Source organism: Augochlora pura, chromosome 7 (genome assembly GCF_028453695.1).
Source record: "Augochlora pura isolate Apur16 chromosome 7, APUR_v2.2.1, whole genome shotgun sequence".
Classification (NCBI taxonomy): domain Eukaryota; kingdom Metazoa; phylum Arthropoda; class Insecta; order Hymenoptera; family Halictidae; genus Augochlora; species Augochlora pura.
This window is the reverse complement of record NC_135778.1, coordinates 7,287,263-7,312,650: the sequence shown is the minus strand read 5'-3', so window position 1 is coordinate 7,312,650 and position 25,388 is coordinate 7,287,263. Positions and strand designations below refer to the sequence as shown.

The 25,388-nt window shown below is 32.2% G+C and overlaps 5 protein-coding genes across 9 annotated transcripts; 3 read left to right on the top strand and 2 right to left on the bottom strand.

The window, feature by feature from the left end:
- The first annotated feature begins 5,476 nt into the window (after positions 1-5,476).
- Positions 5,477-10,111, top strand: Top3alpha (topoisomerase 3-alpha). 3 transcript variants are annotated; one of them, XM_078186578.1, is made up of 11 exons: positions 5,477-5,827; positions 5,927-6,273; positions 6,340-6,458; positions 6,543-6,889; positions 6,962-7,250; positions 7,314-7,812; positions 7,902-8,247; positions 8,306-8,852; positions 8,936-9,158; positions 9,233-9,456; positions 9,939-10,111. In XM_078186578.1, the coding sequence occupies exons 1-11, from the start codon at positions 5,789-5,791 to the stop codon at positions 9,980-9,982; spliced, it is 3,024 nt and encodes a 1,007-aa protein (XP_078042704.1). In that variant the 5' UTR covers positions 5,477-5,788; the 3' UTR covers positions 9,983-10,111. The 3 variants fall into 3 exon arrangements, with proteins under 3 accessions (XP_078042704.1, XP_078042703.1, XP_078042705.1); XM_078186577.1 differs by having other exon boundaries at positions 5,477-5,841; XM_078186579.1 differs by lacking the exons at positions 9,233-9,456; positions 9,939-10,111 and having other exon boundaries at positions 5,477-5,841; positions 8,306-8,530; positions 8,604-8,852; positions 8,936-9,075.
- Positions 10,112-10,731: 620 nt separating this feature from the next.
- Nd-b17 (NADH dehydrogenase (ubiquinone) B17 subunit) lies at positions 10,732-12,131 on the top strand. The gene is made up of 4 exons (XM_078186636.1): positions 10,732-10,838; positions 11,088-11,354; positions 11,442-11,543; positions 11,938-12,131. The coding sequence occupies exons 2-4, from the start codon at positions 11,106-11,108 to the stop codon at positions 12,073-12,075; spliced, it is 489 nt and encodes a 162-aa protein (XP_078042762.1). The 5' UTR covers positions 10,732-10,838; positions 11,088-11,105; the 3' UTR covers positions 12,076-12,131.
- Rrp42 (exosome complex component Rrp42) lies at positions 11,772-14,226 on the bottom strand. The gene is made up of 6 exons (XM_078186635.1): positions 13,940-14,226; positions 13,673-13,869; positions 13,429-13,594; positions 13,161-13,355; positions 12,899-13,054; positions 11,772-12,829 (listed from the first exon to the last, which is right to left on the bottom strand). Exons 1-6 carry the CDS (start codon positions 13,994-13,996, stop codon positions 12,725-12,727), a joined length of 876 nt encoding a protein of 291 aa, XP_078042761.1. The 5' UTR covers positions 13,997-14,226; the 3' UTR covers positions 11,772-12,724.
- A 674-nt stretch (positions 14,227-14,900) lies between these two features.
- Rheb (Ras homolog enriched in brain) lies at positions 14,901-19,719 on the bottom strand. 3 transcript variants are annotated; one of them, XM_078187746.1, is made up of 6 exons: positions 19,554-19,719; positions 17,816-17,934; positions 17,466-17,537; positions 16,048-16,255; positions 15,844-15,973; positions 14,901-15,776 (listed from the first exon to the last, which is right to left on the bottom strand). In XM_078187746.1, exons 2-6 carry the CDS (start codon positions 17,862-17,864, stop codon positions 15,687-15,689), a joined length of 549 nt encoding a protein of 182 aa, XP_078043872.1. In that variant the 5' UTR covers positions 17,865-17,934; positions 19,554-19,719; the 3' UTR covers positions 14,901-15,686. The 3 variants fall into 3 exon arrangements, with proteins under 3 accessions (XP_078043872.1, XP_078043871.1, XP_078043870.1); XM_078187745.1 differs by lacking the exon at positions 19,554-19,719 and adding an exon at positions 19,148-19,295; XM_078187744.1 differs by having other exon boundaries at positions 14,902-15,776; positions 19,305-19,719.
- Positions 19,720-21,938: 2,219 nt separating this feature from the next.
- LOC144472605 (uncharacterized) lies at positions 21,939-25,097 on the top strand. The gene is made up of 5 exons (XM_078185839.1): positions 21,939-22,015; positions 23,200-23,258; positions 23,547-23,717; positions 24,079-24,212; positions 24,325-25,097. The coding sequence occupies exons 1-5, from the start codon at positions 21,992-21,994 to the stop codon at positions 24,498-24,500; spliced, it is 564 nt and encodes a 187-aa protein (XP_078041965.1). The 5' UTR covers positions 21,939-21,991; the 3' UTR covers positions 24,501-25,097.
- Positions 25,098-25,388: the final 291 nt, after the last annotated feature.

Below are 25,388 nucleotides of genomic sequence, written 5' to 3'. Positions count from 1 at the left end.
ACCTTTAATTACGCGTATATATATATATATTTATACGTTGTCCATAACCTGGCGCCAGTCAGAAAATAAGAATAATAGACGAGTGTAAATGAGCCAGCGCTGACCAACCGTCAGCCGTAACTATCGCGGGCTTATTCTACGCCATTCATTTCCTTACGTCTTCTTTCGCGTGCTTGCACAGGAAACGTTTGCTTCCTATTCGAAAATAGAACCTCCGCTACACGAGCCTGCCGTTTATTATCCATCCTATGAAATAATGCGATGGGCACACAGTGTCCTTTGCTTTAGTTACGAAATAGTCTTTAATTGTTTGCTTCGTATAATCTTTGGAGTGCTATGAATGCATATATGGTGTCCAGCGAAACCTATTAGTGTGCACTATGATTTCAAACAAAAATTGTGCATTTTTTACGTAGACTATGATTCCTAAATAAAAAGATATAGGCTCGTAATAGAAAAAGCAAGAGAAACTTAACACAGCTTTGAAAATGACCATGCATAAGAAAACTGTTAGTGCCATTTTACTCCCCGCATGAAATAATGAAGGATGTGTGATAGTTTTCTTTTTCAATCACGTGTCTACAAGATTTTTTACAATCGGAACTTAAATGGGACACTTTGTATATAAAAAAATAAGAACCTTGTACTATATTTATATAATTGTACGATACATATTATATTGGAAAAACTTAATAATGCATGTTCATTGTTATCGTTATCGAGACACATATATCCCACTATCCCATTGAAAAAAATTAATGGAATACATATGTGCGAATTTTCAAAATCGCCGCACAGCTTCTAAAATTGACATATAGCTACCTCCAACTTACAATTTCATCATCAATTTCTAGTCGAAAACTAATTAAAATATCAATAGAAAAGCTGGGGTTAAAAGAGTTAAATCACATGAGAGTGCATAAAGAACGCCACCATACATTGCATAAAGAAAATTTTGTTGAGAAAGACGATTTAAAAGTGAATGAATATTACGTCCAATTCTATGTTTATATGAAGTACAATACATCTTATTTTGCAGCCGTAATAATTTTTGTGTCTTATTTATTAATAATTCATAAAAAATAATAATTCATAAATAATAGTAATTATACTATATTACAATACAGTATATTCCTTTATCAGTAGTAATGCAATGATAATGGAAACATATTTTTGTAGGCAAAGCGAAATGAACGTTTATGATTTGATTAGCAGCATGGGTGGACCGATGATCCCTGTTTCATATCACAAAGAAGCAATGTTGAAATGATCCCGGACCCTAAGAAACGACAAGTGTATTGCCTGTGCGTCAATTACATCGAAGCGAAAGGTGGATGATTTTAATCGAACCTTGAACGTTCACGCGAAGAGATTTTCTCGTGATGTACATACGTCGCATGCTCAAACACAGGCGTACACTCCGTTACACAACCTGCCCGGAAATGCTTTATTGGTGGTTAATTATTTGCATTGTTATCTCGCGCCGGCATAACGGTTATGGAAATTCTGTGTGGAAAATCGAAATCGTCATTCTATGTAAACTAATAACGTCGTTTTCTCGTAACTACGACGCTGCGCAAACACCGCGAAGTTATTAATTCTTATCGTATAGCTTGGATAATGAAAAATGAGAACAGTTAAATCAATTCACGAGAAAATGTGCAAGCACACGTGAATCATATGTAAAAATTATCGATTTAACATTTCACAGTTTTCGTTTCCCGCTCAACCAGTTTGGTCAGACATAGAAATTAATTTTGCCACGCACACCGCACTGACGCGCACCCTATGATTCAATTATGACGCTCTAATTGCGAGATCTTTATGAGTCACGTGTAAGGATAGGTTTCGCACGATTAATTTTACTTTCAAAACGATTCTACGCTCGGCTACATTAGCTTATCCAGTTATTTAGCGAACGTGGTTGATGTTAGTCTGAAGCGTACCAATTTAATTAATAAATTGTTTATTACAAATATGTAGAACTGGGCTAAGGTTACGTTATTGTACGGGCTGTTATACATACATGGAATCTATGTACTTCGAGAAGGAACGCATAGACACAAAAATAATGAAACACATTCTGACGAACATGTCTTCTACTCGACCTTCATTGAAAGTTATAGTCACTTTGGTTTTCTATAATTCGCGATAGCTTATCTTTATAGGAGAAGCTCGAGATAATAATGTCTGGTATTCATTGTAGTTGCTGTTTCCTGGGCTTGCTAGCAGATGGCCACTTGGTCGATAACTTCCCAGAACTATCTTGATCCGTTATTGATTCATACCCATAGAATGACTAATCACAAGATTTAGAGAAATTTTACTTTTTAACTTTTTCTTTCGGGAAATTCCAAATGAAGTGTTAAGAGATGAATCATCTTCCTCTTGCCAGAAGGCATCGCCATGTCCGCTTCATGGTCAGATTTTTTAGGAACAAAGTCCCAATTTTTTGACAAGGCGGCATCGGATTATAACTTCAATCACCTGTTTTATTCTAAACCATAATCCAACAAAGAAGAATCAGGAGTCCCTACTTAATTTTCTTCTTCTGTATAATTTCATTTATGCACTATTATTTATTTCTATTATTATTATTATTATTATTATTACTTATTTATATAAGGTATATACAATAGAAATAACATAATTTATTTTACATTACTGATAAAAATATTTAGATTAAACTTTTTCTTGGAAGCTTCCATTTGTTTTACTTTCCAGTGTACAGTCGAATAGATTTTGTCGAGAAAAGTCCAAGACTCGAAGTCCTGAATTTGGAAATTCATTTGTTAAAATTGTTATGTGCACCGAAATCTGACGCATTTCCAGTGCTCTTGATAAATTAGCGTGTCACGATATAAATGCCGCTCGACCTTAGTTTTCGAGATATTATAGTACAAAATTGGCATGGTGTCGCACTCACTCCGGACTGCAAGCAACCCTCCGGTTTGCGACAAGAGATCTCTGCTTCAAATCTAGATCTATCTCGAAAGCTAAGGCAGGGCGATAGACCCAAGTAGACCTTACCCAGACATTAATCCTAATTCTCGTGCCATCTATTGGCAGATATTTCACCAATCATACCTTACCATGCCATATTAGAAATGTATCGTCACTCTCTTAGAGATACACTCAAAATTCTACACCTGAACTATAATTGGGTTTCTACTTGCCGAAATTCCCCCCAATTTTGGTTTATCTAATTGAATTTGGTAGAAACTTTTTATGGATACCTGTCCTGTCATCTAGTGGGTATACATACTATGGCGGATGCAGATAGTTAACATTTTCTACTTTATCGACAATTTTTTTTCTCTAATATACTAATTTCGTTCAATGTTATAAGTTATTAAGTTAGATGAAATAGCCAATTTTACCAAATGAACTTTAACACAAATAAAAATTCGTACGTGACCGAGGATTCGTGTTGTTTGTTGGGAATATAAGAGTTTTGTTAGTTGTGGACAAGCCAATATTTGTTTCTCTACCGGGCCTACGTGAAAGTAATTTACAAACAAGTCGATATTTGTTTCATAATCGGGACCCACAATGAAGGAAGGTGTGGACAAGCCGTTTGTTTTACCACCGCGACCCACAGGAAATTAACTCACGTAGGTCAGAACCTACGAGGGAATAGATAAGAGGATTGTTAGTTAGTCTCGTAACTTGTTAAGCTGGAATCAATAAAAGAATGTGGATTGAAATAAATCGATCTCGTTGGGAATGATGAAGACCCTCATTCCATCTTCAATCTGTCTTGTCGCATGCAGCCCCTCCCGAATAGCGTAAAGTTATGGGCGCCGATCAGGACCAACCCGTTGTCGAATCCGGATTGGAGATAAACAATGGACGCTTTGGCTCAACCCGGTGATTGGTGAAACTTTCCGCGTCTATGGACCGAGCTGGGTGAGTAAAGAGATATGTAAAGCGACGCACCCCTCTTTATAGAAGAAGGAGGGGCTGACGATGAGATTCATCGCGGGCTTACGATCAAGCGCGCCAATCAGTGTTGGGCATGCTGCGGCCCCTAACAAGCAGTTGTGGCCAATCACGAGACGTTCGAGCTGCTGCGTCACGGGTATAAAATGCTGAGCTCAATGCGGTTCCAAAGCATTTCATCGAGGGTCTAGCAGATAGGAGCTCATTTTTGGTCCCGAATACTTTTAGTTTTGCGACACTTTAGATCTTGAGGCGAGAGTGAGCCGCCCAGATGAAGGCGTGCAATATCTTTATCGCTCCTCCAGTCTGTCCGAGCGATTCGTACGTAAGGACAGGCGCAAACGAGAAGAATAACGTGACGAACCCACCCCGCATGGCCGATCTGAGGTTGCTGCCTGTGATCCAAGATCGGCATTGAGGTACTCAACTATCCGGCAAGCACACCTGCCGGGCTAAACGCCGTACCTATACGTCAAAGTGTATGCGCAACCTCCAATGATTGATGATGAATGACCAATGATTTTCCTATTCGCCAAGTACATCTCGCGGAAGCTTGGCTGACGTAATGACCAATGCAGGGGAGTAGTGGATTATAAGCCATGGAGACTAGAGCCAAGAGCCTAGAGGAACAAGTATATCATCCAACTGTCCGTCTCTTATATCTCGTTTCGCAAAAATCATGACGCCCGTTGGTCGTCTTCTTTTAGCTCTCGGTTCCCTTGGGAGACAGTCGGACGTTAGACAGCTACGAGTTCGAAGATGTTTTTCTACCATCAAAGGACGGGGCTTAGGGGAGCACTCGCTGGAAACCAGAACACCTTGTTGTGCAGGGGGTGGTAGGATGTCGTTGCAGACAACCATTCGGCCGACTATTCCGCCAGTCATTCTGTTTTGTTCATTATAGTTTTCTTTAAATAAGAATTAATTGTTTTAGTATTACCTTTACATCACGAAACGTAGAAAAATGTATTTTCAAATCAAATTTTTTTTTAATTAGATGGAATTTGTAGCATTTAAAAGATATTATTAAAATTTAAATAATTCAAATCGATTTTGTTTCCTTTTGTGTCAAGGCTTATTAAAATTTAAATAAAAGAGCTAATTGAAATATTGATTAAATTAGGTATCTAACAACTATTATTTTCCATATCTTTGATAAAATATTGTATTATTTCGCAACATATCGTAATGTGCATTATTATGAGGCGACTGATTTTATTATTCGAAGCACATGTACAAAAATTTCGCATTGCGTACCGCAGAGTGCGCGCCAACCGAACGGATGGTTGAAAATGGGGGGCAGCATACACGATAGAATGAGACAAGCTACATCGTTGAACGGTGTTACTTTTTTTCAGAAGCAATTGTACTGATTTCATGATTTCTTGCTCGTTCATTATTTCCCCCTTTATCTTTCACTGCGAGAACAACACGGTTTCAATAGTGAATCATCAACCAATCAGAGCAAAGAAAATTCCAATATCAAGTCTCGCTAACAAATCAAGCTGCAGCCTTGTAGTGTGCTACTAGAGTGGGAAGCATTAATTGAACTTTAGTTTCAAAACTATTTGATAATTGAAACGCCATTCTAAAGTCGCGTATTAAAGTTAGACCTTTGATGTTTATACAAAGTTATCCAATGTCCTCATTTTTTTCTTCTAAGTTTCACTCCGAAAAACTTCCAAATTATGGGATTATTCGAACAGTTTGATGTTATAACCTTACCATTTAGAACCAATGTTAGAACATCTAATGTTAAATGTTTATAAACCGATACTGTATCTTTTTTCGGCAAGATATATCGGATCTAAGACGATAATGAAAGTCCTTAACGTTGCAGAAAAAAATGATGCAGCAAAACATATTGCCGGTTACTTGTCCCGTGGTAACCTTAAACGTGTAATTATGTCATAATCTTATTCGTTAAAACAAATAAGAATATCAGTGAGATATTTACTATCTGAATTTTCCTACTGTGTTACAGAGAGAAGGATTGTCACCCTACAATAAAATATATGAATTTAATTGCAATGTATGGGGTCAGAATTGTGATATGACTATGACTTCTGTGTCTGGTCACTTGTTGAATTATGCATTTACAGGAGCATATCGTAAATGGGACGGTTGTCATCCCCTAAGTTTATTCGATGCACCTGTCACAAAGCAATGCATAGAAGAAAATTATGTTAAAATTAAGCAAACTCTAGAAAGAGAAGTAAAAAAGTGCAGTGCATTAATCATTTGGACAGATTGTGATCGCGAAGGAGAAAATATTGGGTTTGAAATTATTCAAGTCTGTCAAGCAGTTAAATCTAATATACGTATATATAGGTAAACACATAAACACCCAAGTCGGTTTAATATATTTTACCTATTAATAAATCCGTCTGTGCGCAGAGCAAAGTTTTCTGAAATCACACAAGCATCTGTGAGTAGAGCACTACAAAATCTGTGTGATCCAGATGAAGCGGTCAGTAATGCTGTTGATGTCCGTAGTGAACTTGATCTGAGAATAGGTATATATAAAGAAAATTCCATCAAGTGAGAATGCAAGTAAATATTTGTTATAATATAGCATTTAAACATATTAATGCTTCTAGGTGCTGCATTTACTAGGTTTCAAACATTGAGACTTCAAAAAGTATTTCCCAGAAATCTTGCTGATATGCTTATCAGTTATGGCAGTTGTCAATTCCCAACCTTGGGATTTGTAGTTGAAAGATATTTAGCTATAGAAAAGTTCAAACCAGAGCCGTATTGGAAGCTAAAAGTAACGGAAACTCGTGATGAGATTACAGTGGAATTCAGATGGGTGAGAGGGAGATTATTTGAAAAATTACCGTGTGAAATCCTGCTAGAGACATGTTTAGAAGATCCCAATGCCACAGTAGAAAAAGTAACAAGTAAGCCTAAAAGCAAATGGAGACCATTACCATTGGACACAGTTGTAAGTATAAAATATTTGTTGAGATGAAAATGACAAGTCATTAACGAATATCTGTCATTTATATAAATTTAGGAGCTGGAGAAACAAGGGTCTAGGAAACTTCACTTAAGTGCCAAAGAAACCATGAAAATAGCTGAAAAATTATATACTCAGGGTTTAATTAGTTACCCACGTACAGAAACGAATATATTTCCAAAGGAATTGAATCTTGTACCATTAGTAAATCAGCAAGTTGATAGTTCTAATTGGGGTAGTTTTGCACAGCAATTACTTCAAGAAGGATTAAATCCTCGACAAGGGAAAAAAAGTGATCAAGCCCATCCTCCCATACATCCAACAAAATTCAGCAATAATTTACAAGGTGAACTTTATTATATAATTGCTAAAACTGTTTTACGACATTTCGTTTAATGTTTCATTACAGGCAATGAAGGAAAGGTTTACGAATTTGTGGTTCGACATTTTTTGGCTTGTCTATCTAAAAACGCAGAAGGACGAGAAACAACAGTAGAAATTGATATAGCAGGCGAAAAGTTTGTTACCAATGGTTTACAAATTATTGAAAGAAATTATTTAAATGTATATATATATGAAAAGTGGAGCGACAAAGAAATTCCTGTATACGAAGAAGGACAGACTTTTAGACCTACCAGTATTAATATGGTACAGGAAGAAACGTCTCCACCACAATTGCTAACTGAAGCAGACTTGATTACTTTAATGGACAAATTTGGTATTGGCACAGATGCTACACATGCTGAACACATAGATACAATAAAATCACGTCAATATGTAGGTTTAATAGATGGAAAACATTTAATGCCTGGGAAACTTGGTATCGGATTAGTGATGGGATACGACAACATGGGATTTCAAATGTCCAAACCAAACTTGAGAGCTGATTTAGAGAACAATCTTAAGTTGTATGTATTCTCTCAAATAATTTGCTTACAATTTTAAGCAATTGTTGCCATTTACAAAAGTAGTTTTAACGTTTTAATTTTTTGTACAGGATATGTGAGCGACAAAAGAACCCAAATGATATTTTACAAAGTCAAATAAATAAATATCGCGATGTATTTAAAATTGCATTGGAACGTGCGAATTTAATTGATAGTGCTTTGGCTGATTATCTTGGAGAACAACCAAACGAAATTCAACAAATGCAAGTTAATAATCCACAAGTAGATATTGCTATCTTCAAATGTCCAAAATGTAGGTCAAATATGACTCTCAAGGACAGAAAACAGGGCAATGGAAAATATATTGGCTGTATGGGATATCCAACATGTAACAATGCCATATGGTTTCCCTCAAATGTAGAATCTGTCGAAGTGCTGAATGACGTTTGTTCACAAGTACGTAAATGAGCATATCTGTAAGGTGAATAACATTTAATCAATTCAATTTTTCTAGTGCGCCGGAAATATGCGGAAGATGACATTCAAGTTGACTAGAAATGCTTTTCCACTGTTTGGTACTACTTACACAACTTGCATCGGTGGCTGTGATCCTTCATTTAATGAAATAATGAATATTAAAGATGAGAACGTTATGGTTGTTAGGCAATCAACAAACGATAGTGGTTACAATAGTACATTCAGTGGATCAAGATCATCTGTTGTTCCCAATCAACTTTCAGTAAGAAACAGTGGAACTCAACAATCTCGGGTTCAAAATAGGACAAATTTATCTGAAAATAACACATCTGTAGGGCTTGTCAGATCTCAAAATAATATTAATCATCGCAATACTAATAGATCAAGAGATAGATCAAGAGACAATGATCGAAATTCTAAGAAACGACAGGACTCGAAGAAAAACGATCCCTTCAACAACTTTAAACAACCAGGAATGGATCAAAATAAAACATGGAGTGGTGTCGATAATAATTCTGATATTGTGTGTCGGTGTCATGAAAACGCGATTCAATTAACTGTAAAGAAAGCAGGGCCGAATCAAGGTATCACATAGAATTTTATTTTCAGATATTTGCAAAATGACTGTTATGTGATTTTGTCATTGTATTTGTAATACATGTTTTAGGAAGATTATTCTATAAGTGTGCCAAACCTCAGGGTGCTGGTTGTGATTTCTTTTTGTGGGCGGCAGACGATGCGCAAGAAATGAAAAATAATTCAAATGGAAACACAAGCCACATGACAACCACCAATATTAATGCTGGACCGAGCACTTCTAGTTCATGGGGACAAAATGATATTTCTGGATCAGAGAGTCTTAAATGTCACTGTAACCAATTAGCGAAAGAGTGAGTAATTGTTTGAACATAATTTCTCGGTTGTTCTTAATATGTGTATTATACCATTTTCGTTCGTGTCACAGACGAACTGTACAGAAAGATGGTCCCAACAAAGGTCGGCTATTTTATTCGTGTCCAAAACCAATGAACGAGTCTTGTAAATTCTTTCAATGGTCAGACGAGACGGTTCAAAATTCTAATACTTCTTTTGTTGAACGAAACAATAAACCATCTAGAGGTAGAGGACGTGGAAATACAGAAAGGAAACCAGGTGGCAAAAGGAAATGCGGCGTTTGCGGAATAGAAGGTTAGTACATTCATTAGTGTTTCTATGAACAAATTACTGACAAGTTTCTGTAATATAGTATTGAAACCTAATCCCACACGTTTTTCTACCTTCCTACGTAAGAGGTCGCGCGTTTTATTCACATCATTTTACTGTGCATCGCATTTGCAGTACATCCTGTTTCAGCAACGAATCATTTGTTAATGAGAATAAAGTGATTTTTATTCTGATTCTCGCTAATTGATTAAGCTACGGCTTAATGCCGTGCCGGATCAGGATCCACTACTATAATATATATCAAAACAGAATGATTTCTATGATTTCTAATGTTGTAAGTGCATATCGCTTTTAACCGTAAGGACGTTAATTATGCTTAAGGAAAAAATAGTTTAGAAACATGCACCCAAAACATACTACTGCATATCGAAATCATTCTATATTGGTATAATAAATGCATCTCAAATTATTATTTACATTGCCTCTAATTATATTTATGTTTTTAGGGCATACAAGAAAAAATTGTCCAGAGAATACTACTATGGATTAAAGTATAAATACAATGCATATTTTTTTGATAATATTGTATATGTAGAATCTTTCGATTTTATACTAATATGAAGCTCCGTTTCGTATTTTGTATTATAAATAATTAAATCAGGACTCTGAAATAAAACAATTTTCTAGTTCTATAAACGCAGCTATTTCTTTATCACCGAAATTTTACATTATTTAAATATTATTTAGAAGTGATTTTAGTGCAACAAATGAGAATGAGCTTTTTTGTGCTTTTATTTATATCGACTATCGAATGTGCTCAAATTTTTTTTTTCGACTGCTAAATATTAGTGTAGTCTTCTGAGAAGTGATTGCAGTTGCTTGGAAAAATCGTTTTTGAGGAAATTATATAAATATTTAGCAATCGAAACTAGAATTTTTGAACATAGTTTGTAGAAAAAATTAATAAAAGGTCCGAAAGAACTAGACTTATGTGCAACACAAAAAATTTCTATTTTTATATCCTGGAAACTTAGTTCATAATCACTTTTAAATAGCGTTTTAAATTCGTTATTTTTACGCTCTTTCATTGCAGTGAAACAAAAATGCAGAATTCCATTTAAAAGAATTAAAATAACTTTCGTTTGACTTCGAAAAATTTAGTAACAAAAGTTTTCTTACATTAACGCATTCTACGTAAAGAACATAAGAAATACATTCCATTATTGAATGTAGAAATCATACATTCCGGGCACGTGGCGTTCTTACAAACTTAGGTTCACCTCTCTACCGTCGACGGCGCTGAGATAGAAGTTCTTTAAATCGTACTGTGTACGAACATACACCGAGTACTCTCTGTGACGTAATATCGTAATTCGTGAAAAAGGTTGTTTTTAATCAATTTCGGTGTAAGTCTAATCTCAACAAAATATCTACTAGTATTATTTAATGTCATTTTATTTGCGTGAGATATTTTGAATGTATCTTTATCTTATAATTAAGCATATATTTAAATTACATTATTGATGGTTTATGAATTACTATAAAAATACATATAAAGTATAAGTGCATATACTATTTATTTATAGGACGTAAGACAAGTCTGTATGTAAAATTGATTGGATTTATTGTATTAAATCATTATTTCATATTTTCAGTTAACAATACCAATCAAAATGACAGAATCTGCCACCGGTGGTATAAGACCAGTATCTATTGAAGGTCGTGTTGCCAGGGAAAGAGAACGTTTAATTGGTATGACAGAAGAGGAACGTGCTTGGAGAGCAAAATATCTCAAAAGTCTGCACCTTTCACATGGCGAACCAGTAATGACCCCTGAGATGTACAGGCAATATTACAATCCACTTAGAAGATTGTATAAAGCACCTCTTAATGTTTTCGAGAAAGCTATAACTCCAATTGTGGTAAATAAAGAGAAAGCCTATAAATAAAGATGTCACTGAATAATTACTTTCTATTGAGAAATATATTTTCTTTGTCTTTGATTGTAGGGTAATAAATGTGCTTATGTTGTACGAGGTGTCATAGGAAAACTCACATTGGGTGCTATACTGGTTTATGCTTCATGGTATCAGCTAAAGTATAATCATGCGGTATGTATACTCTTTTTATTAATTAGCTTTGAACATAAATTTGTGGATTTATATTATTAAGTAATTACACGAGAGGACTAGGCATTTGAAATACCAGAAATTTTTCTATAGCAGCCATACATAAGGTTAAAAAAGCCATCCTCTCCTTTTTAAAGGAAATACCATATTAATTTCTATTTCTAACATTATAACAATATGTAATTCTTTTTATAAAATCTGTATGCAGAAAAAGTAAAAATAACATTTTATTTCAAGTTTATTGTACAATACTGTTATTTTATAACAGTAACATGTCCATACCTTCACATTAATGTTTTGAGTTTCATAGGTTTTAGTTTCGCAATTAAAATTTAAATATATGATTATTTCATATTGTAATTAATATTTTTTATAGACTTGGCAGCGCGTTTCTGGTTGGACAATGATGCAGTCACGGTCGACTGTATTACCAGGTGAACCAGGCTATCCGAAAGTTGCTATTAGGCCACCAAATCAATATGCAAGTAAAGAGTTCGAAAAGGCACCCATATAAATGTTACGTAAATTGTATTTAAATAGTTCATAAATATACTTCTGTTATTATTATAACTGCTCCTAGAAGTTGTAAAAACCAGATCTTGATAAGAACTAAATGTGTACCTGTAGAATTAAAAACATTTAATTAGAAATAAACAATAACCTTGGCATAACCTTGATAAACAACAGTACCTTTGCAGTTACTGATCGTTCAATTTAGCTTAGTGAAAATTTATCCTTATTCTAGGATAACAATGAATATAATTGATATAATCGTGATTATACATATCAATTTTCAGGTAACTTTCGTATTTTAATTCACTGTCGTACAACAAATACTACAAAAATATTATAAAAAGGACGTTGGAAAAGTTATACATTTATTTTTTGTTAGCTTGCAATTCGATTGCAAAATTGCACAGACTTTCTATCGAGTTCAATATAATTAACAATATATATATACGGAATTTGTGTAGATATATCCCTATGTTTGCAATATTTTTACTTAATACTCTTCCTTACTTTTTGACAGTATATGATTCACTTTTAAAGTAATATGTAGATGAGAAGGTATAGAATATTATGTCAAATCATGACACAAATAACAATTTGTGATTGAATAAAATATAATATATTTATATGCAAAATATAGATGATAGCATATTTCATCGAATAAAGCCAAATATTTCTTTTTTTGTACCAAGTTGAGTTTCCTCATTCAATGCTTTCATTATGCCTTCATTTAAACGTAATCCAATATTTTGGCCCATCTAAAAATGTAATTCTGTTACAAATAATTCCTAACTATTTCTTCTATAAATGATTTATAGTTGCCTTACCTTTAACATTTTATTGAGAGTACTGGATTGAATGCTACCGTAACCCAATTTAACTATTGATGAAATTTTACTACTAGGTAATACAGACATAATTATACTACTTGCACTGCATACTTCTTCTTCCAATGTAGGATCAACTACATAGTTCTCTCCAATCTATAATAAATCAATGATAAACGATTAAACAATGAAAAGGAGTAATTAAATGTGTTTATTTTAAAAGTTATGCAATTATCTATAAAAGTGTGACTTATATACATACTTTGCACAATGTTACAATGACTGGACAGTTATTTGTGTCTAACCGAATGCAATCATAAGCATCATCTGATAATTGAATATCTGGTTCCCCACCATCGAGTGTAGCTGCTATAATTTTTGGGATTTCTGTACTATACAGTGCAATTTTAACTGCCGCTCCAATTGCATCAAACAAGTTTCCGCCACACTGAAGAACCTTTATTATACATATCAAAGCCATATTAAACAATGATATTTTTGTTCAAGTTCTACTAACTACATTAGCTTACCAATATGTCAACATAAACTTTCCAGCATTTCTTGCCAGGTAAAATAGATAGTGTTCTTAAATCAAAAGCATTACGCGTCTGATAAGCTACTGTAAGAGTATTACTTATTTCAGTTGCTAAATCATCGCCACCTTTTCCTTCAAATGCTGGTGTCGCATTGGCAGAGCTATAAAATAAAAATAGTTTGTAAGTGATTACCCAGTATTCTGAAAAAAAAGGAAATAGAACTCTTAATATTATATACCAATCAACAAAAAATTCTAAATTTCCTTCGTCTGGTGTATCAGCATTTGGAGTATCAAGTTCTACTTTAATACCAACAAGTATATCGGTATTTCCAATACGTAATCTTGCAGATCCATGAGTTTGTGGCATCAATTTAGTTTCGATTTCCATAGTACGATATTCGCATCGTCTTCTGCCATCATTCCGAGAGTCTGCCTAATAATTAGAAAATGATCCTGTTCATAAAATAACTTAATTTCAAACTTGCTAAATACTATTGACTTACATCTACACCATGAAGAATAAAGGTTTTTTCACCGGCACTCAATATTATTTCTACCATTGTAAAATTCTATTGATGTTTAATAAAATGGTAAACAAATGAAATTTTTTCAACAGATTTTTACTCTATTTGATGTCAAATGTAGAAATTGATCAAATAAGTAAAATACATCGTTTATTTCTTGATTGTTATTCTGGTGTTGTTATTTTAACCTGCCATAACCTGTAATGTAAGAAATTAAATCTAACATGTAAGTATAGTAATGGGTTCTACTCCTAGACATCCCCAGGCCGTAGCTCGAACTGTAAGCAAGGGTTAATAAAGATGTCTCTTTGCTCTGATTGGTTGACAACTTACTGGTGAGACAGTGTTACCCTCCCAGTAAAAGATATAGAGGGAAAACAGCAAGCGAGCATGAATTCAACACAACTACATGTGGAATAATCACACCGATGAACAATGTAACTCGTCTTGCTGTACCGTGTTTACGTTCTTACTCTTTTTACGTATACATTCGGTTAGCGCGCCATCAGAGACACATGGCGCGAAATTTGATTTTTAAAGAAGCTTCAAATAATAAAATCGGTTCTAGCACGCAAAATGAAAATTCTATTATAAGCCGGCCACCCTGAATATTGACCGAGATCTAGCAACGCTGTATTTTTTTACACAGATATGGTCTTTCACGGACATGTGCTGCAAAGCTCGGTACCGCCGACTATCTCGTTTTGAACCGGCTATCACTATGCTGAACTCGCGACTCTAAAGAAAATCGCGAATGCTACACTGTGGAGGGTTGCAGCTGCAGCTTAAGCTCTTAAAAAAGATTAGAGTTTTCTAACGAATCAACGTTATCTTTGAAAGCAATTAAAAAACAATGCTCTAATGCAAAAATCGCATGTTCTGTGAAATAATTAAAATATTTTACGTGTCAGGATGGAGATATACATTTATATGATATTTTGATCAATTTTTTATTTACACAAGATAAACAATTTAAAATACATAAATAGCACAAAACTTATCTAACTTATTATTCATTATATTTCTTAAAACTGTGCATGTTACTTTGATAATATTACGAAACTTAAAACTTTGACAATATAAATTTGATTCAAATAATAGAAATTAAAAAAGTAATAGACGCATAACGATGGTTACTTAAATAAATATTTGATAGATTTTACTGACCCATTATTAAAATTCTTTGAAAAATATTAATTTAATTTTTTAAATTTATGATTAAACACATGTTTACATTGAATAGTACTGTATAAAATGTAAATTATTTGTTTCCCTGCGAAATTTCATAACTGTAGTTTATTTTATCATTAATGAAAAAATATAAACATCTTGTTTAAAAGCTAGATAAAATAAATTGAAATTAACTGTTTATTTTTTTCGGAAAAATATTTTCTAAAACATGGCTGTACAATTTATATTAGTAATGTGATGAAGATCAATGATCTCTTTTCTCTTCTTGCAAGATAACGGTTACGAAAACAAAAGTAATAACGTTTTTAAAATACGTTCTGCAATCTATACTCGTAGACAATATTTATAATATTTCTAACTTATTCATGACTTATACAGCAAAAGGAAAGATATTGTTTCAAATTTGTCAGTTTATATTTTTTTATCTTATTACAGTTAATCTGTTTTCGGACGATTATTATTATAATGCCAATTTTGCCACTTATTTTCTTATACATTTACATCGCATTATAATTATATTCTCAGCTAATATAATTTACGAAATAATGCAGTTGGATTTTTCTTGTACATTTCCATCAGCTTTTTCAATTTCGATCAATAACGTATGAAAAATATCAGCGACAGACTAAAAAGAGAGGGTAGATAAAATTAAATTTGTAAAACAATTATTGTAAATAACTAATTAAACTTACCTCGTTTTGTTTCGCACTGGTTTCTAGGAAAGCTGCATGCCAAGAGTCTGCCAATCGCTTACCTTGTTCTGTCGTTATCATTCGATCTACGTATAAATCCGTTTTATTTCCTACTAATACGATTGGAACACTGAAATACAAAAAAGCGGTACATTAAATGTGTGATATAAAAAAATAAACGAAAATGAATATAAGATTTCGTACTGGACTTTTCCTGTTATGTCCAATAACTTGTCATAAATTATTTGTACAACTTCGAAACTTTTTGCACTGGTGATACTGTATACGAGAACATATCCATGAATGTCCATTGAATACTGAGTTGGAAATATACTATATTCATCTTGACCTGCTGTGTCTACCAGTTTAACTTCATAATCTTGACTGTTCACTCGAGTGCTTTTAGTAAATGCTAAAACATAAACATCAATTTGATCAGAATATAAATAATGTTGAAGTTAGTAGACCCCACATCATTGTGATGTAGAGTTTTTAATTCGAAAATATCTGGATTTGATTTAATAGAATTTCTTTCGCACAAAAAATTTAAGTATCTTTTATTCCAACTATATGCTTGATTAAAAAAAAAAAGAGATGAACTTATGAGTGCATTCAACAGTAACATGTAAGATACTACCAAGTTAAATATATTCAACTGCATGAAATAAAAAAAAAGGTATTGAAGTTTTGTATTACATTTAAGAAATCAAATCACACATGCAGACCATTAATAAGACGCACATGCTATAATACTAATTTATAACTGATTAATAGTATTATATATATATTTATATATAAATATATACATACACATGCTTTAAATCATTTTAATTATTTAAGTCAAGCAATATGAAATGTTTAAAACAATATTTCAGTTTCTACTGAGGAAATTACTTACGGTAACAGTTACTAGAACTTAAAAAATCTTTCTATTAATACATTAACTTTGTAAAAAAACTATTGTAATAATAATGTGACAATAACAATAATATCGTAAAATTGTACAATACACAACATCTATAACTACACATATTAAAACTGTTGAATAGTAAAGTACACTGCCAAACAAATTTGTTTGTATAATCAATATAGATAAAAATCTTCAAATGCATTTTATAATAAACTTGTTTTCCTAACTTATAACGTACTGAAATAATGAAAAGTAAAATAAAAAAATAAAATTGATATATACATTCCATTAAATATTTTTTTACTTACATTTTGTATTTTAACAATTGAGTTTTACTAATAAAAATACAACGCGTTATCTTAATTTTAAAGAACATTTCAATAATAAGTTCTTTAGTTTATTGAATTATTAATAAGCAGAATAGAATTAATATAATAGAAATATCTGTGTAAATGTATCAAGTGTACATCTCTTATTAATTCTACTTTAAAAAGTTGATAATCCATAGTGTTTTAAGAACCTATATTTTTGTTTCAACTCTTATTCATTTCCACTGCATCTTACTAAACACCTACCCATTACGTAATTCAATTTTTTATCAACGTATTGCTTGTTTACAGCATGAATTATGAACAAAATGTGCAGAAATACTACTAACAGTGTCATTAGAAATCTTTGAAGTAGCGAGTAAGATGATACAGGTACTTCTTACTATTTTCTATAGTAGGGTCATATGAATCCACAAACTGTCCCTCGACGAACTGTATGCTCAGTGATGACTTTCCTATTAAAATAGATTAAAGATTAAATTAATAATTATAGAATATTATCTATTTTCATGAAAATTATAATTATCTAATTAAAACTGTATTAATATTAGTCAGGACTGTCTAAAATGTGTTTTTGAACATAATAAAAATTAAACTTGAAATATTTAATATATTCTGTAATAAATACACCACTATTATGAAAATAAGAATCAAATAGATTAATCTTTGCTTACAATGGTATATTTCTTGTTAATTTTAAAAGAAATTCAAAATCTTAAGTGTGTTTCATTACCTACGGATCGGTAACCCATTATAGCTATTTTTCTCTGTTTTGGTGGCATTTTTTAGCATTTATGGTAGAGTAAACTGCAACAATATTCCACAAAGGCTGGGGCATACTCCAATGAAAATCTGAAATAGAATTCAAGAGATTATGGATAAAATATATAAATATAGAGTATTTATTTTAGCCTGCAGTTCTGAAATATTTCGTAGGACATTTATGTACAGCTTATCAGAAAAACATTTTTACAAACGTTCTTCATTATAAAGGGAAATATAATGTTTATCTTTTCGCAAACCAAGGGATACAAGGAATGTCTATTATGACTTTAAAGCTCCCAATAACTAAGTACAAAATATCGATTGACAATTATTATAAAAAATATACATCTGGTTATTTTCAAAACAATGAATTTGATTGTGAAATTTCTCTCAAAGCACATAATTTATAGGAAATAATTTGCTTCATATGATGACTCCCTTTATAGTAAGTAATTTATCTATTTACTGAGTTATTACATTTTCTAGACAGTTTTATCTAGCTTCAAAGTAAATTATCTTCGGAATGTTAACTTATAGCTGTTGCTTTTTCTTATTCCTCTATTATCCATTTCATATTTTATATGTTTTTTTTATGAAACTCGCAAATATGTAACCATCCCATTAAACTCTTAGGTTCCTTCAATACTTTATGTGCTGTTACTATAAATGAAAACCCAATGCCGTATTTTGTTTACTAGTTTTAAATTGTAATTATTGTTGTTAATTTTAACAGAATAATTATAAAAATAGTAATACCACCGTTTTTTAGTAAGACAAATACTGTTGCTTGTTATTGTGTACATATCAAGGGTATATTAAAACAATTACGAAAACATTACAAATTTTGAGAAATAAGAGTAGTATACATATTAATGTTAATATCACTAATTTCTGAGATAACCTAAATAAAAAGTGCATGAGCATTGATTTTCTTAATCATGAAGAAGCGAAATTACATCATAACTGTTTTGCACAAGTGAATTACCGATATTTTTATATATATGTATATATATGTAAGGTTATCATTTGCAAATGTGTGTTTTGCATAAGTTAATACAACATCGGAAATCGTAATACCAGAGAGTAAAATAGAAAAGAAGAAAATTCAAACATGGAAAAGGACTTCTCGATATTTGTAAAACTGCACACGTGATTATTAAATTTATGTTGTAGAAAAGAAATGCTTCCAATGAAGCGTAAATGCGTAGATGTAAATGTATACGCCCATGAAGGCGTGCAAGTTTTACATGTCGATATGTAATTCGCATGTCTATGAATTACGAGATAAACGATTATTTACGTGAAATTAGGCAACGGTACGATGCTTTTTATATTTTTCAATGCAACAGTGGCACTTGTCACAACAAATCACGATGTCCATCGAACTGCGCATTGTGTTGTATTCGATATGCTCCGCATGCACATGCACATGTACTATGTACTTAGTACTTACTTACCGAAAGAAACGATCTGCATTAGATGCGTTTTATATTAATCGACATATCGACTTGCGCTGTCAGTTATTTAGTCAATTAGAAGTTAATATTTGAACAATAATACACAATTAATTGTTGTCGTTATTAGCCGACAATATTATTGACTATTATTAATCAATGTTTATATGGTAAATGAGTAAAAATTGTATATAGAGACGAAATATTGAAAAGTGACAGAGGAAGTTTGAAAGCACACGATGAATTACGCACTTTAAATGTCATGTACAGAAGAGGTTCACTGGCTCGTTAACATTAATTAATACATATTGCGTGTCACGAAGCGGTTCGTCAATATATACGCGTTTCATGAAAAATATCGTCACAACGTCCTCCCATTTACTGGGCCCTACTTACTGATAAATGTACATAATAATGTAAGATTTCCACAACTACAATACATACATGCCAATGGTTTACTGATCAGATGCGCCATCTGCTTGACTAATATAGAAGCAATGAAATTCAAATGCAATTCTTATCATTTTCCTTTTCTCATTATATTTCCATGTGCTTATTTTGTTATGTAATTACAAGTGACCTCAATTCATGACATCAATGATAAAATATAGATATTGTAAAAGTTTGACTTTAATGAAGGAGTTATACATACACAGTGTATGGCAAGACCCGTAGTACAGCAGCCAGGGTGTAGTTATACATGTGAAAATAAACCAAAAAAATAAGGATAACACAATATACTTATATCATTAGTTAACAGTACGATATGCTTCAATATTTTCTGTAATAACTGTTACTATGATTAATATTTCTAGATTCTAAAGAGATAAAAGAAAGAAGAATAAGACGCGTTAGCGATACTCGATTTTTTCGCTTTATTTGTTGCACAAAGTAGAACATGTATAGTTGAAGCGATAACGGAGAAAGGTGCATGGCAAGTACCATGCATCAAGGATAGGAAGATCTATATCACCACAGTTTACTTCTTCCTTCTTTAATTTCGATAATTGCATTTTTTTATTCTTACTTTTTTTATTTTTTTACCACTTGTGTATTAATCACTGAATTATTCTATGAAACCTTATAATTATACCATATTACGGTGTAGTAAGGACTTAAAGCTGTAAGTAAACAAAACCTCACCTTTAGTCCGTCTAAAATACATTAGTGTTATATTTGCAAGGTATGAAAACGTAAAAAAGTACGGCAAAGTGGTTTTTTTTAAAATGAAAACAAAATGGCAGTTAAAAATCGAACCGGTTATACGTACATAGCAATAAACTGGCAACGACCGAGAATTGTTCCCTTTTACAGAGCTTTCTCCGCAAGAATAATGACAAGAACGAAAGTTGTATGTCGCAGCTTCATACTGATTTTCCTTTCAATCAGTTTATTTTGTCATAAAACGATTTGGTGTCCCTGAGTGTGTGATTATCTTTATGATTTTGTTCTCTAACGAACGTACGGTAAAATATGTGTTCTGAATTGCGTGATTAAGACGCGTAAATGTGTCTCTTTTAAGTTGAATACGTTTGGAAATTTTGATAATTAATTAGACCTTTGGAAAGTTTGATAATTAATCGGTGGAAATGTGAATGTAACGTAGAGTTACCTAAAATAATATTCGGACACTTTTTAAAGAGAAATAACTTTTTAAGAACTGGGCCAGATGTTTTGAATGTTTTTGAGATGCTAGAGAGACTAGTTTGCTACATAATATCTAAACTAACTTTTGAAAACATTGTTGAATTATGCATAAAATAATTTAAATCGTAAGCTGTAAAAACAAGTATTCGTTTAGGTTATTTGTTACTTTATAGTTAAGAAATAGTTAACATTTGTAATACAACTCTTCGTATTAAAAGATAGCACGCAAGAAGCACGCGCAATTTCTCTCTTACTTCCACATTTACACTTGCGTGCATTCTCATCTTATTCTTATTTCATCATCCAAGATCATTGCCATGGAAGCGAAAGTGAACTACGAAGAAACAAGTTGATCTGGCGCCCAGACACTACATATTATATGCATTTCACTTACGATCCCCATAAACATCTAATATTTAACGCATCGAAGAATTAAAACAAAATTCGGCACCGTAATAAAAATTACTATAGGTGTCTAAGAATATATGTTTCTAACGCGTGATTGATAACGAGTACATTTTAATACAAACGACATTGTTCTCTTACTAAAATAGTAATGTACATTACATAACAGTAATAGTGTTGATAGCAAGATACGAATTATTTATTTATGTACCAAATATGTATATCTAACAATAATTTTCGATATTTTATCTTTTACAAGTTAAAGTATTACTTCACATTATTTTCTGTAAATTGCAGCACTGTTTTACAGTGTTTATCCAAATGGAATTTTGTAATAATATCTGGAAGTAAAATTTAACATCTACTTCGAGGATAATTTCACGAAATATAACTTACTTTAATTTGAAAGTGGTGGAAACTAGTTAGGAAGCACGTGTGCATGATTGGGTTTTCTAAGCGACGTCAGGAGATCTAACACGATCCGATGAGAATAAAACTACACTATGATCCTCGGGCACTTGGGAGAAAGAGAGCTAGGTGGTAGATATAAGAGCATCCTGGTTTATCGGGATTCTCAGTTTGTCACGCGAATCACGTGCTCGATAAACCATTCCTGTTTTGTGAAGTAAACTGTTACTATGAAGACGGAATTGTTGTTACAAGTAAATCGTTATTATACGTAAAAATGTGCTTTTTAACATGTTGTTTTTAAATATGTGTACACAGTCGGGTACCAGGTAGACAATAATATCCTAGGCAACCGGGTGTCCGGATATTCCATAAGATATATGAAATAGATGAAATATATACAGAAATAAAATCGCGTGGAACTGCGACTGCAATTCTAATTTGATTATATACAAATTGAACGGTGGAAATAATGTAATAAAATAATATGGAAAATTAATTTTTTTAAGCATGTTTAAATAATCATATAAGTAAATCCAATTCATTTTGATTATTTTCTACATTGCATTTTGGAATAAAGGTGTTAATGAATAAACTTAAACTAACAGATGTAGCTGGAATGCTTAAATACGACTAATACTAATTATTTTTCTAATGTTATCCCCGGTGATGATATTAGTGTCCTCCATTATCTCCAATGTTTTTCTATACTTTCTCGAAAAGTGTCATGTAGTTTTGGTGGATCTTTGAGAGACGTAAAAACCTGTCCGATTTTTGTATTAGTTGTGAAGATAGTTCTAATATTGTGTTTTCTGAGCATTTTACTTATCCGATCGGTTGTGCGTTGTACGTAAGCTGTGATCTTCTTATTGCTTTCGTTAGAGATGAACTGTCTATCTTTAAGATCTATGATTCCGTCTATTGCGCGATTTATTTTACTTCTGGAGAAACTGTTTTGTAGAAGGGTAGTTCTATTATGTTTGAGTTTCTCAGGTAAATATTTCTTTATACTGGAATGGAACAGGAATGTAAATATATGTTCTACGGGCGGGTTTTCGACATACTTGATGGCCTAGAGACCCGTGAGTACTGTGTCTTGTTCAGAAGAAGTTCGCTGAGAGGACCGATTCCCACCAACCTATTAATTCCATTCCCTTATTCCGAAAATACAATCTATATGTATATGCAAATCTTAACAAATTTTCAGCACATATATGTTACCGAGATCTACGAAAGGTATTTTTTTAAATTTTTCTTATAGGCTCAGATAAAAAAGGTAATAACGAGAGCATTTTGCGCAGTATATTCTCTACTTTCAAAAGTACAATAATGTTGACAATTTAAATATAAGTTCTCGCACAAAAATTTTAAAAACTTACTTTGTCGAGTATTATTAAGTATAATATCGTTTGTATATCGTTTTCTTTTTGATTTCTAGTTCACCTTATTCACAACGATACTGTTGGTTACAACGAGCGAAGGATTCTTCTTTAACTCGTAAGAGATTTTATAGTTTCATTTATACAAATGCACGCGCAGAAAATTGTTATTAAAGTCACAGAAATTGATTTTTAACATCGTTAATGTATCAGTCGAGTTTTACATAATGTATATACATTTTCGAATATCTATTTTAATCTTTTGCATTTTGCTAGTAACTTTAATCGGAATTGTCATATGAAATTTAAATTACTCGTTTATAAGAGCACTATTTGCACTATTTGGGTGCACCAAGTTCGTTTAGATATACTGAATGGTGTTATAGAGAGTACATTTATGTTTCAGTCCTAAGAGGCTCTTATCGAACATTGTCAATTCGTTAAAGGATAATCTAGAAGCAAAAAAGAAGCTGCCTGGAATACATCATTATCACTACCATTACTATCCAATAATCCATCCGTTATCTGGAACTTTTACAAAAGCCCCCAAGAAACACGAACTCGATGAACTTCATCAGTAGGTTTATGATTTAGCAAACGATTCGATTATTAGTATTGCTATATTTATATATTAATGTAAAAGAAATTATAATTAGATATAAATAGACTGTGGATGATTGTGGTAATGTAAACTTATTCTATTCAAATTAACTTTGAAACATAATTAACATTTATTAAAGTTGAATTAATATTACACTACAAAATTATATACTGTAGAGTTATACTATACAATAGAGTTTGACATTAGTATTATACATATCAATTTTATTCGAAATAATCAATTATACGTTTTATTTCGTTTCAAATTACACTATTTAAAAACACGTAATTGTGGAACTTTTCGCTAATAAGTTAATAACAAGCAATACTATGTTCAGAAAACGTTTGGCTTCGGTTGGATGGTCACAAAACCAATTCAAATATATTCCTCCAACGAAAATAAAAATTCCTTCATCGTTATCAAGTTCGTGGGATGCGGTTATAGTTGATCCGAGCGATCATATCATTTTTGGTAAGCTTATAATTTTAAATAATAGAATAGGTTTTAATAAATATAGTTTAAATAGTACTTGTACTTTTAGGTTGTTATTAGATGTTACGTAAATGTGTATATGGTTTTACAGAATCAGATCTCTCAGAAACGATCGATCACAACGAGCATGAAGGTATCCTCGTTGAAGTTCCAGGCAATAAAAAAATCATCATTGAAGATGATCATCCTTATGATCTTAAAACATTGAAACATAATCTGTTGGCAGCACTTTTCCATAAAAGCTCAAGTTCTTCAAATCACATATGAAATGTTACCAGTTAATAAAATTTATGAGATCCTCCGATTTTATTTCGATACACAATAAATGTAACAAATACGGTTACATACAGGGTGTTTCAGAACTGATTTGAAGTCGCTTGCCTCTTAACAAAAATGTTAGTTGCTACTTCGTTAACGAGTTATCAACATGAAACACGAACCAATCGGAGAGCCAGTAAGACTAACGTGTTAGCCAGGAATTAATTCAGGAGACGAGGCATCAGTGATACGAACTGTCTGGTTGATTTGCTTTTTCAGTTAATACCTCGTAAACGTAGTCACAGAGAACATTTTCGTTAAGGAAAAAGTTACTTCAAATTTACCCGAGGAATCACCTATTTCCAAGTATAACAGGAATTCTGAGATAATCTGGATTAGTAATACGGAAAAAGTACAATTGTATCATTTTGATAAAGATCTCAAACTTCTACACAGTAACAAATTTACAAAGATTTGCAATTTTCTAAATAACAAAAAACAATAATATATAACAATAATAAATACTTTTCTTCAACAACTTTCATCAATCGCCGAGTTTTCGAGTTCATATCTTATAAATAAATAAGAACAAATCAGTACAAACATATTAAGAAGTATTATAGTTTTGATTTTATTTCTTTCCATATTAGAAACCAGTTACACTGACGACCAATGTAGCCTAATTTCGACAAGTTGATCAGGACACAGCCTAGCTAATTATTTCATTGCCTTGAATGTTACCACGAAAGAATAAAAGAATGTTGCAAATGTACAGTGTCCTTGCATCTTTTTCTAAAAGATAATTATTTGCCCGAAATGCTAAGTTTAATGTATACATGTTATTTTCAAAGAAATCCAAAAACTGAAATTGCACACTATCATTGCTCTCGATATCAT